The following is a 13,615-nucleotide window of genomic DNA, read 5'->3' on the forward strand; positions in this document are numbered from 1 at the left end:
ACAATAAACACATAATTCTTAATTATTACACTAATTATGCAGAAACAAAATAGGTTTACTCAAAAAGGTAGGTTTTTTTAATTATTCTCTGTTGCAGCTGGGATGTCTGAGGAGGTTTTTATTACTGCACACAGTATGAGTTTGAATGCATGATTTATAATATACAGCTGTTAATTCTTAATTAAGGTACATTATAATGGCAAGCAGATAAATTTCAGTGTTTTTATGGAACCTGAATATTGGAGAATGGTATAATGTGGCTGTAATCTCAGCCTTGCCTATAAATTCATAATTATACTTAGATGTGCAAAATTTCAGTATCACTTATAGACAGTCCTCAATTTGCATCTATTTATTTAGCGATTGAAGTTACTACAGCACTGAAAATGTACAAATAGTCTTCACACTTACAATGGTCATAGCATCCTCATAGTCACAGGATCAAAATGTGAGTATTTGGCAATTGGCATCTATTTATACATTGGTTGAAGTATCATAGGATTGCCATTTGTATGAGCCAAGGAGCCCCAGTGGCGCAGTGGTTAGAGTGCGGTACTACAGGCTACTTCTGCTGATGGCTGACTGCAATTTGGCAGTTCAAATTTCACCAGACTCAAGGTTGCTCAGCCTTCCATCCTTCTAAGATGGGTAAAATGAGGACCCAGATTGTTGGGGGGCAATAGGCTGACTCTATAAACTGCTGAGAGAGAGCTTTAAAGCACTGTAAAGCAGTATATAAGTCTAAGTGCTATTGCTATTAACAACCTTCACAGCTGGCTTCCAATAAGCAAAGCCAATAGGGAAAGTGGAATTTGCTTAATGACTCTGTAATTCACTTAACAACGACAGTGATTCTCTTAATAACAGTGACATGAAAGGTCATAAAATTGGGCACAACTCACTTACAACTGTCTTGCTTAGCAAGATAAAATCTCATCCCAGTTGTTGTTGTAAATCAAGGATTACCTGTATTCAAGCTTTAGGTTTGAAGAAGGATTTAATTCACAAAATCAAAGCACTGGAATGTGAGCCATGAAATAATCCTCTACTAATTTGGGAATCCAAATTTAAAATCCCCAACTGGAGTTGTCAAACCTATAGGGGAAGGAAGTCCATCCTCTTTCTGGGAATTATTTCAGATCTTTCTGTTAGGAAGATTTTTTTTCTATTAAGATCTTCCTTCATGTTACTCATGACAATTAATTTAGAATGATAAACAACCAGCCTTGAATTGGTATTTAAATAGTATCTAAGTGCACTTTCATCTCTTCTCATAGTCCTCTAATCTCTCTTCACCAAACTTAATTTCTGGATGCCTGATCATCAACCTTTTCTGAACCTATTCCGGTTTGTTTGACTTCTTCAGTGGGAGAAAATACTATCAGCTGTAAAGAATAGAAATCTATTTACAATTCTTATATTACTGCCAGTAATAATTGATCTATTGATTAGCGGAATCTGTTTTTATTAATTTATTTCTCAAAATAAAAATGTAGATTTTTATTTAGGAATAATCCCCAAAAGAAAACTATTCAATATTGGTGTTCTGTCTTAAACTTCATAGCTAAATTTTTAACGTTATCTTTGCCTATTTTTAAAATGATAGTTTATTGCACTGGGCTTTTCTTTTTCTAAGAAAAACAGTTTACAAAAAAAAATATATATTCCCTCCCCCCAAATAAATAATGCAATTAAGTAAACAAAATAATACTTGACCAAAACATGACAAAATGCATTTCATGAACAATTATGCAATGCTACAGACAGGCTTTAAAGACAGGTGGGTAATGCTATGGAGGTGTTGTAAGTTACAAGTGTGGAAATGACTTCTCCAGTGTATAAAACCTGTAAATTAAAAGAAACCAGATGGGAACTTTATGAATTTCTCATGTATGTGTGTTTTTCATAATTTGACTATCCGAACTAATAGACTCAAGGATAGAAGAATTTGATGACTTATTCTCTTGTTTCTTAATACTATTTTTTGGAAGGTAACGGACCCACAGTTATAGTTTATGGGTAGAAGTTTCATTACCTGCCTGATGTTCTTTGATCACTATAAAAGATTTGATGGAGTGATTCAATTGATTATCTGATGAGATCAGATAGGTACTTTTTTCCAAAGTTATTTCATCTGATGATTTAGGGTCCATCATTGTCTTACCGTCCTTTCTATAGTAAAAAGAAAAACCTTTTTTTTTAGTATCTGCACTGGTAGACCTCTTAATGCTTTACTTTGGTTACAAATTACAATCGAACCTTGTTATTTTCTGGCAAACTATTTGGGAGTTTCACCTTTCAATGGTGAAGAAAAGAGAAGGCGTAGAAGACAATGGGGTAAATAACAATACTGATAAATACAGTTACTATTTTTTGTTACACTTTATTCTTTAAAAAGTTAATATTTATTGCTGCAAAAGTAGGATGTAAATATTATATTGCAGGTTTTAACTTTTATTCCCCCTTCCCCAGGTGAATATGGTCATGTCACTTCTAGGAATGTTCTGTCCAACTTTATTTGATGTCATCAGCAGCCTTGAAAATTATCATCCTCGAATCGCTTTACGGTGGCAGCTGGGACGCATCTTCGCTCTTTTTCTGGGCAACTTGTACACCTTCATTATTGCTCTCATGGATGAAATCAATCTCAAGGCAAGTATTTTGCTTTTAATATTTTCAGCTTTCTAGAAAGAGGTTCCAGTCTGATGTTTTGAATTTCAGAAGTTAGAAAGATACATTTATTAATGTCACATCGAGACCAATGGAATGTTAGTTAAGGCTTATTTGCTTTAATTGCGACTCATTCAGACCAAATTGAGCTGGAATACAAATATCATATCCTAGATTTTTAGTTGCTAAAGAGGAAATAATTCTTGTTGTCTGAGGGGCATATATTTGCTTTTGCATTCAAATATTTATAAAAGTAATTTAAACATACATTATATTTCTAGACAGCTGATCTTAATCGTAGCAAAAATAGCAGTCTTCTGATGCCTTATCATGTGCTTTCTGGAACCAAACTCTGTTTGTGAAATATTATTCTCAGCTACAGTATAATGTATGCATCATTTCCTGGATGTAGGTGAAATGTAATTTCGCATTTCATTTCCCCACGATTTCACTGCTTATAGTTCCCATGTTTCCAGCAAACAATATATCTATACCTGATTTAACTCAAAACAGTGGTCAGACACCAGACTTAGTTTTTTTTTGTCAGAGCAGTTACAATGTGATTCTTAACCATCACTCCAAATTGCCTCTCCTTTCTATGTTATAGTCAGTTTTTTCCCCACACTGCCTCTGAATTATATTAATTAATAGAATTTGTGATCCAGGGGAAAAACGGATCTTCTTTTTTTAGCTGGAAGAAGAGAAGATTGTAAAACAGAACATGACAATCTGGCTAGCTAGTTTGTACAATGGAACCCTGCCAGAAAACATCACAACTCCCCCTGTTCAGGTCAACCCTGCAGATGTCCCCAGAGGTCCTTGTTGGGAAACCATGGTTGGTCAGGTAAAGCAGGTCTCATATTGAAATCATGTTTGTTTGCTTACCATTAGTTGCTTCTGCTGTTGTAAGTTCCTATCGCAACTCTTTCATAATGTCCCTGGTGGAATCACTTTAGGTGGTGCTGAACAGCAAGAGAAGAAAAATACAATTGGGGAGCACATTTTTTTTAATTTTTTTTTATTAAACACATTAAAACATTGGACACAGTGTAACCGTCCTGGCAATGTCTTTGCCATACATACTAGAATATAAAGTTAAATATTATAACCACCATGCTTATTTACAATTGGTCTATGCAGTATTTACAAATATAAGGATATTATATTTCTATCCATGTTGCTTCATTCTTGTCTTATACATTCTCACTGTTATGATTTCATACATAATTCTAATCTCCATTCTATAAATCTTAGTCATTGCTTATTTTGGGTCTTTCTTTTTTGTTCCAACCATTGATAAAATTTATCCCAGATCTTATAATATTCTGATTCGTCTTTGTTATTTAATTCTCACGTCAATTTATCCATTGCAGCACAAATCAGAATTTTTCCGAATGAGTCTGCTTACTCCAGACCACATAACAATTTTAGTATTGTTTATTTATTTAATTTATTTATGTATTTATTTAATTTATTTATGTATTATAAATTCAATTTGATCTTGCAGTGCTACATGACTGTATGTAAATTTCAGTGGAAACTCAGGAAATAAATAAGAAATAAATTGTAGGCACCAACAACCAAATCCACATGTGTAATATTCAAGCTAACTATTTTACTTAAATCAAGGATGTCCAATCTTGGCCACATGTTTGGCTGGTGAATTTTGGGAGTTGAAATCCACATCCTAAAGTTGCCAAGGCTGGATATCCCTAACTTAAATAGAAAATGGGGGGGGGGGGGGAGACAGAAGCAGATCAGTCTAGCGAAAAAAATAATGCTCACTTCTTTTCCTAAATAAAGACAGAAAACATTTTTTCCTTGCAGGAATTTGTGCGTTTAACAATCTCTGACACTGTGACAACCTACATCACAATTTTAATTGGGGATTTCCTAAAAGCCGTTTTTGTCAGGGTATTCAATCACTGCTGGTGTTGGGACTTGGAATATGGCTTTGTAAGTACGGGAACCTTGACTTTATTTTATTTGTTTAATTTACATAGCCTTTCATCTTGCAAGCAAGTGACTGGGTGGCCGAAAACAAATTTTGCTGGGGCTGTGAAGACAAATCCTTCTGAAAGAGTTACGTATTATGAGAACATTAGGAAAAATGTTATTGTACCTTACAGGCTGAGATAAGAGTTTTATATTGTACCATTGACTTAAAAGTGCCAGATTCATTCCTATGCTCAACAAATCCAACTTCCTTTGGTGGGAAGAATGTGAGAAAGCAAAACATTTGTATTAATGTCAGTTGAAGCTGCCCCCGCCCCCCAATTTTACATTTTTACTAGAAAAGGATTTAAGCTCAGATTGCATACGGAGATATGAATCTCATCTCAATATTTTTATTTATTTTTCTATATCCCACCTTTATTATTTTACAAAATAACTCAAGGTGGCGAACACATCAAACATACCTTCCTACTCCTATTTTCCCCACAACAACAACCCTGTGAGATTGGATTGTGCAGAGAGAGAGAGAGAGAGAGAGGGAGAAGGAGAGGGAGAGACTGGCCCAAGATAACCCAATTGGCTTTCATGCCTAAGGAAGGACTAGAACTCACACTCTCCTGGTTTCTAGCCTGGTGCCTTAACTGCTAGACTAAACTGGCTTTGGACAATATTTCTGGAAAAAAATGGACTTCCATGTGAGCAAATAAGTAAATAAAGAGAAAATAAATGATATAACTGTAGGAGCAGTACTTTGACACTGAGCTTACCAGCAGGATCTCTTTGGAAACTTTCAGAATGGCATAGTGCCATGATGAATTTATGGCATGCATGCCACAGGTGGCATACAGAGGCCTCTCTGTGGGTATGCGAGCCCCAGTCCAACTCCAACATGCATGCATGTGTGTTTCTCTCCAGGCAGTTGATTTTTGGGTCTCTGGCATGCATGCACGAAGTGGGGGGGGGGTCCCACATGCACGCATGGGGACGGGGGAGCGTGCCCCCCGCAGCCCATTTTTGGTCCCAGGAGGCTGCAGGGATGCCTACTAGGCTCAAAACGGGGCATGGGGGGGATCGTGTACGCACCTGTGGGGGGAATATGTGGGCTTACACCCACATGCACAGGGTTGCGGAGGTGCAGGGGGGTGTCACACGAGCATTGCATTATGGGTGTGGGTTTCAGCACACGATGACAAAAAGGTTAGCCATCACTGGTATGGTGAGATAACTCTTCTCTTAATGTATTAATGTTCAAACACCCCAATGCAGAACACTTTGTCCTGCAAGATAGTCAAAAGGTGAATAAAAGAAAGAGGAAGAAGAGTGGAAAAAATGGTTGTCATTCACGTGGTGGAATATATATTTAATCATAAGCTAACAAACCAATATGAGGGGAAATGCAGGGTTTTATCATAATTTTAGGTTCTGCCTAGGATTCTCCTAAGGCAGGGGTGTCAAACTCATGGCCCATGGGCCGGATGCGTCACGTGTTGGCCACGCCCACCCCCGGTTTAGCAAAGAGGGAAAGAGTCCCAATAGTCAGATGCGGATAACGTGATGACGTGAGTTTGACACCCCTGTTCTAAGGGCTCCTAGATCATCAAGTTATTAGCAAACGGTAGGATTTTCCATTTCTGGAAATTAAAATTTGTATTTCAAATGTTAGGCACTATGTTCGTTTCACTCTTTGAAATACATATTGCATAAAACTATTGCTGCTTTTCCTTTTTAATGATGCCAAATGAATCAAGGATAATCAGCTTAATTCCTTGCTTGAGATGTAACATCGGTACATTTTGCTCAGTTTTTGGCAGGGCATTTGAGGGATTAGCATGCGCTTTTCTGATCTACCAACAAAAAATATTTGAGTTTAGGCAAATATTTTATGTTTATTATAGGCAGGTGTTTGTCCTGGGTAAGTTTGGATGTCAGCTCCCCAAATTTGCCAATCAGAATGCAGAATTCTGGAAGTTAAAGACCATACATTTTAAACTTGCCAAAGTTGAGAAACAAAGAATATTTTTGTTTGGATTCTGTGTTTTTAAAATCTGGGTGACAAGAAGATATAGCAGGTGTAAGGATTTTTATATCTCCAACACTTCAACTGTAGGCTGACAAAAAACTCCATTTGTGGATTTTTTTAAAAAAAAATTTTTTATCCTGCCTTTATTATTTTTATAAATAACTTGGGGTAGAAAATATGTCTTAATATCCCTTCCTCCTCCTACTTTCCCCACAGCAACAAAGCTGTGAGGTGAGGTGAGGTAATACAGGTGACTGTTACAAAGTCTCAGTGGTCATGTGACCGGCATCACTAAACTCCAAAGGCGCATGGAAATCTCTTACCTTCCCACCGGGGGTGAAATTCAGTAGGTTCTGACAGGTTCTGGAGAACTGGTAGTGGAAATTTTTAGTAATTCAGAGAACTGGCAAATACCACCTCTGGCTGGCCCTGGAGTGGGGAAGGAATGGGGATTTTGCAGTATCTTTCCCCTGCCATGCCCACCAAGCCATGTGCACAGAACTGGTAGTAAAAATATTTGAATTTCACCATTGCTCCCCACCAAAGGTGGTTCCTATTTCTCTACTTGCATTTTTACATGCTTTTGAACTTCTACGTTTGCAGAAGCTGGGACAAGTAATGGGAGCTCACTCATTACATGGTGCTAGGGATTCGAACCGCTGAACTGCCAACCTTCTGATTGACAAGATCAGCGTCTTAGCCGCATCCCATATGGATTGATCTTAAAGCGGGTTAAAAGGGAAGCCATTACTAATTTTTAGAGAAATTCAGGAAAAAAACAATGCACTGAGGAGAGATGCATCGGCGTTCAATTTTGTACATTGTTGCATGGTAGATATGGAAGGGGGGGGAGAATGTCCCCACCTTTTTATCAACATCATTTAATAATAGAGGTGTCCAAAAATATCATAAAGATAAGGGCCACAACAGTGCTATTGAAACACTAACATGCCCACAAAGACAGCCTCCATTGTACTATTATGGCTGCCATTTGCCCCCCCCCCCTCCGGCTTCAAATCCTTCAAGCAATCCTGGTGAAGACTGTTTTGAAATTGTAATATTTGATTGACTTGTTTGACAGCCTCTCTATAAACTATAAATAATATATTTATAGCGTGTTTCTAGTTTTTTAAAACTAGAACCTTAAAGAAGTCTATGTACTTAAACAGTTCTATCAACACAATGCAAAATCCGGCTTTAAAATGTCTACCTTCGGGGGACAAACTATTTTTCAACAATATGTGTTGGCACCAGGAAACCCTAATGCGAAACAACTGTGGTGGAATAATTTTGCTTTTCACATCATCCTAAATGGTGTTATTGTACAAATCTAAGAAAATTTTCTGTTCTTTCTTCTTAGCCTTCGTATTCAGAATTTGACATTAGTGGAAATGTGCTTGGTCTGATCTTCAATCAAGGCATGATCTGGTTAGTGCAACTTGGGAAATGCAAAAGATCCCCCAAAAAAGATTTTGTAAAGCAGGGGTCTCCAACCTTGGCAACTTTAACACTTGTGGACTTCAACTCCCAGAATTTCTGGCTGAGGAATTCTGGGAGTTGAAGTCCACAAACCTTAAAGTTGCCAAGGTTGGAGACCTCTGTTGTAGAGAATACAACATGGGAATAGGATTGTAACACGAGAGTGAATTGTTTGTTCAGTCTCTAGATCTGGGCACGCAATCACAATTGTAATCTGGCTTTGGAGTCTCCATTTCATGGTGCCAATTTGACTTTTGTGGGATCTGAAATTCCCTGCTGGGTGTGATGAAGTAACTTAGTATAAACAGGGCACAAGATCTGGTTCTGCCTCTGAAGTTAGAAAGATATTGGTTGGCATCTTTCAAACAAAAGCCATTCCCCCTTCCAAGTAATTTAATACCACTGTTTTCATTCATTAACCACTTGAAGTTAGAAAATGGAACATTAATTCTGTTCCAAAGAATTGACACAGAGGTCACAGCATTTCTCTAGAAATGGAGTTTCTTCCTTCTGTGATTTACTTTTCTGTGCTTCCATTGCCTTATGAATGTGACTGGCAATGTTCATGGCAATGATTAATAAATAGTTTATAACCAGTGCTGTTGCTGACATTTGCTCAGTCCTTGAGGGTAAACTCTTAGGAACTCAGTAGATACAATGATGTGGTATAATTGCATCATTTTTCAAGATGATTCCCAGACTTCAAAGCCCACCATAGCAACCACCATGGGAAGGAGCCCAATGACCAGAGTTTTGAGGCCTGCTGGATGAGAACTCTGATGTTTCCCTAACGTTTCCAGATTATCAGGGTCCGGTTGTGGTTACTCTACCCATCCTTTGCTCTAGATTTTACAGGGTCATTTCACCAACATGATGCTTTTCCATTTGTTTCAGTAGAATGGAAATGAAAATTGGGAAGAACAGTCTACTCTGTTGGGTCCCTGGTTCTCTCTGAGTTTGGTTGGGTTTTTCCCCCCAGACATTTCATTACCAAACTGGATAACATCATCAGTGCTAGAAGAAAGTGGGATTTGCTCTCTTATTAGGACAAGTGGTTTGTCCTGTCACTGTGGGTAGGAATGTTCTTGGTGGTTCCTTGATTAGGCTGCTGTTTATCAAGGAGTATATATCAAGAATCTCCAGAACACTCTGTCCACACACACACTTATAGGGCAGGCCACTAGTGCCGTGATGGCGAATCTAAGGCATGCATGCCAGAGGTGGCATGCAGAGCCGTCTTTGTGGGCATGAGCGGCATTGCCAGCTGCTCTTCATGTGTACCAGGCAGCTGTTCCTGTGCATATACACATTGGCCAGCTGCTCTCTTCTGTGTTCTGGCATACTCATCTTCGAAGACCATCTGTCCTGTGCACATACGCATGTTGGAATCTGGAAGAGCAGCTGGCTGCCGTGTGCATGCGCACCAGTCAGCTGCTCTCTTCCGGGTTCTGGTGCTCTGGTGCATGTGCACACAAGTTCCAGTTTCGGCACTCAGTGCCGAAAACATTAGCCGCCAACTGTGCTACTATATAAAAAGAGAGCAAACAGAACTCTCTTCTAGCACTGGTGACGTGCCCTATTTGGGTCATGAAATGTCTGCAAGTAAACCACCAAAGAGCTCCAAGGACCCTACAGTTCAATTCTGAGCTACAAATATTTTCTCCTATTGGCAGATCTCCCCCTTTGCTGCTTTACACAGGGAAAGGTTTGGGCTATAACACAAAGTCTCTTTCGTCAAGACAGACTTCACTAGAACATTAGTAGACTCTGTTAGTTCAGGGAGAACCTCAAAGGAAAGTGGACCATCTCCTCTGAAGGATGTCACTCACCAAGTTGTGTACCGTAAATATTGGCAAAAGACATAAGAAAGTAAACTGAGCTTGGATTTTCATCCCCACTCTCCTTCCTGGCAAGTAGACTTACCCAGGAGAGCTTTCATAGGACTGAGTAGTAATCTTTTTCTTCTAGCCTGATTTATTGTGGGCATGCTACATGCTATTGATAAGCAGGTCTAAAACAAGCAGCAAATATATTATAGGTCAGTGATGACGAAACCTTTTCACCACGGAGGGCTGAAAAGGAAGGACACGTGCGTGTCAGGGATGCACCCAGGAAGAGAAGCTGCCTAATGGGCATGCGGTCCCAGGAAATGAATGTCTGGTTCCTAGCATGTGCATGAGCACTGCACAGCTTGACTTCTGGTTACTGATGTGCATGCACATGCGACGATCAGCTGGATGGTGGAAAATGGAAGACCAGCAGGTGAAAAAACAGCTGATCGTCATGCCTGCATGCGTGCCAGAAACCTAGAAGATGAATGGACGATGCTGCATGTGCCAGCCAACATGGCTCTGCATGCCACTTTGGGCAGGCGTGCTGTAGGTTCGCCATCACGGTTATAGGTAGTCTTCAATGTATGGCCAAATTGAGCCCAACATTAAGCAAGATAGTTGTTAAGTGAGTTTTGCTCCATTTTACAACTCCCTTTTACAACTTTTCTTGCTTCAGTTGTTAAGTGAATCACTGCCGTTCTTAATAACATGGTTGTTAAGTGAACTGGCTTCCGCATTGACTTTGCTTGTCAGGAGGTGGCAAAAGGTGATCACTTGAGCCCAGGACATGGCAACCATCATAAATACAAGTGTCCGAATTTGGATCACATGACCACAGAGATGCTGTAGTGGTCGTATGTTTGAAAAATGGACATGTCACTTTTTATAAGGCCCTTGTAACTTTGAACAGTTACTAAATGAATGGTTGTAAGTCAAGGACTACCTATAAATGCAATTACCTTTTTTCCTGATCCTTTCATTTTTATGGCCGCCCCTTTTTCTCACATTCTGACATCCTCTGACATTAGCCAGTCTTGTTAGAGGTCTGAATTGCTCACATCCAAAGATCGTCCAAAACCAGCCTCTACGAAGTTAAACTAAGGGCAGTATGTGCCTTAGGACTTGGGCTGCCTTGGCTTGCTTTAACCTCACTTAAACTCAGAATGTTCACATCCCCCAGAGAAGCTGGATGGTGAACTGCTAAATTCCCTGAGCAACTGAACAATTATATGCTAATATTGTAATAGGTCAGCCAGAATTAGCAATCCCATCAATCACTTCTAGACCAATTCGGCACAGACCTTCTTAAATTGTAATGAGCATTGATGCTGTTGTGAATCCATTGAGACACTTCACCTATATGCTGTTCAGACAATGCATTTAGAAAGAAGTATTGAGGTATATTATTGTCTCCCCTTTTAGCGCTCAACATAAGGGACCCCAATATTCTGACATCAAGCTTATGATTTATGAGGCTACATATTCATGACAAGAAATTTTATATCTGTTTTCCAAAATTAGGCATTAACTATTGAAACAAGGTGATTATTTTCTTGAATTTTACTAAATGTCTAGTAAAAAATTAGTCATACAGGAAAATATTTGTAGCTCAGGATTGAAATGCGGGGTGCTTTGTGATCTCTGAGATTGGTTGTTTCCTTGCACATGTTTCATTACCAAACTAAAGATGGTATTCAGCAGGTTCTGACCAGTTCTGGCAAACCAGTAGCGGAAATTTTGAGTAGTTTGGAGAACTGGTAAATACCATCTCTGGCTGGCCCCGCCTCATCTATTCTCTGCCTCCCAAGTCCCTTCTGATCGGGAGGGAATGGGAATTTTGCAGTATCCTTCCCCTGGAGTGGGGAGGGAATGGAGATTTTATAGTATCCTTCCCCTACCACGACCACCAAGCCATGCCACAGCCACCAAGCCGCGCCCACAGAACCGGTAGTAAAAAAATTGAATCGTACCACTGTACCAAACTAAGTAACATCATCAGGGCCAAGGTCAGATAAATCAAGTTGAGAGCACCAAGGACCCCCTCAAAAATTATGTCAAAATCTAATGTCTAGTGTCCTTCCACACCATCACATTTTTTGTGGAGGAATGGTATTTCAGCTCTGTCAGATCTCAGTCTACTTTGCACAATTTTATTACCACATGACACAGGAGAGAAAAAGAGCAAACACCACTTTGTTTAATCTAACCATGTTACAAATATCAATGTGCTACCTGTAGCGATTGACTGAAATCCTTGAGATTGTCTCAAGGAACATTGCTGGTTCTCTGTGTCAGCTGCCATAAATAAAAGTCAAATGTATTGCTCTTGTTACACCTTTCTATTTTTATCAGAGACCATATTCATTTCTAATTTCAGCCAGGTGTTACATAATGGTACTTAATGAGAGAAGAGCGGGCTATTCTCAAAGGCTACAATTGGTGGTCCAGATGGCAATCATGCATTGAAACCCTAGGTTTTTATTTTAATTTTCTTCTCCTATGCAGACGCTACAAGTAGACTAGTCAGAGCTGAAAGTGACTGTGGCCCATGAATTCTTTTTCTTATTTTCTTTGGCCAGTTTTTTTTAACTTACCTCTCTTCCCTCTTCTTCCTCTTATCTTCTTTTCCTTTATTTTCCTCCCCTATTCTTTTTCTCCCGATTTAGTGGGTTGCCAAGACAAACAATTCCAAGATATTTTGAAATTAAGCTTCAGGTCTTTACCCCTTCTGAAAATGAACAACTCCTATTAATTTGTCCACACTATTGATTGGTACGATCCTTGGAAATCTCCATTTGCAGGAATGGATAGTGGTCTGTGAAAGCAATTTTAAAATGTCATTGTTTAACAAAAAGCTGGCATGGCCAGTTTCGTCAACACAGTTTTTACTTATTTGCTTGAACCTTCCATTCATTTATTTCAATCACAAAATCTAAAATATCTTAGAAAATAATAAAAGGACTTCATCTAAGTCAACTGAACTTAGAATAAAAACATGATCTTACATGTGAGATAATAAGTATAGAGTGTATTAATCAATCACCTTATATCACAACATTGGAAACAGCATCTGTGAAAAGCATCTCAGGACAAATAAAATAATGTAGATTAGTAGACTTATTTTTTAATTTTTTTAAAGATTATTTTTTAATTTTTTATTGAAAAAATTTATATGGATCCCTAACTCATTTTCAGCTTACAAAGATTTTTTTAAAAAACACCCAATATTAAAAAAAAAACAATACAAAGCACTAATCCCCTCCCCCGGAAGCAACAATCAGTCAATCAAATAAGCCACTTGATCCATCCCACTCTGGGTTCTCCAGGTCTGTTGGCAAAACCAGATATTCAGGGCCTTGCAATAGAGTGTCGGAATTGTGTGTGTGTGTGTGTGTGTGTGTGTGTGTCAATCTTTTCTCTGTAGAGATGATGTTCCATAGGGAGAGAGCCACCACAGAGAAGGCCCTTCTTCTTGGTCCTCTTAGATATACCCTCTTAGGAGATGAGACGTGTAGCATTCTCTGCTTCCCCGCTCTGGTGGGTCAAGTACATGTGATCCAGAAAAAAGAAAGAATCACACTTGTAAGTTTTTTAAGCAAGCCAGTAAGTAGAGAAAGGGGTCAAAGGTCACAAAAGCTCATTTGTGACCAGCATGTAA

The 13,615-nt window shown here is 38.9% G+C and overlaps 1 protein-coding gene across 1 annotated transcript in view; it reads left to right on the forward strand.

The window, feature by feature from the left end:
- TMC1 (transmembrane channel like 1) overlaps window positions 1-13,615 on the forward strand; it is a 61,618-nt gene that overhangs the window by 44,290 nt on the left and 3,713 nt on the right. Inside the window, 4 exon segments of the mRNA XM_032213838.1 lie at window positions 2,473-2,652; window positions 3,362-3,514; window positions 4,498-4,626; window positions 8,007-8,074. Of these exon segments, the coding sequence (XP_032069729.1) occupies window positions 2,473-2,652; window positions 3,362-3,514; window positions 4,498-4,626; window positions 8,007-8,074 (530 nt within the window).

Source organism: Thamnophis elegans, chromosome 3 (assembly GCF_009769535.1).
Source record: "Thamnophis elegans isolate rThaEle1 chromosome 3, rThaEle1.pri, whole genome shotgun sequence".
Classification (NCBI taxonomy): domain Eukaryota; kingdom Metazoa; phylum Chordata; class Lepidosauria; order Squamata; family Colubridae; genus Thamnophis; species Thamnophis elegans.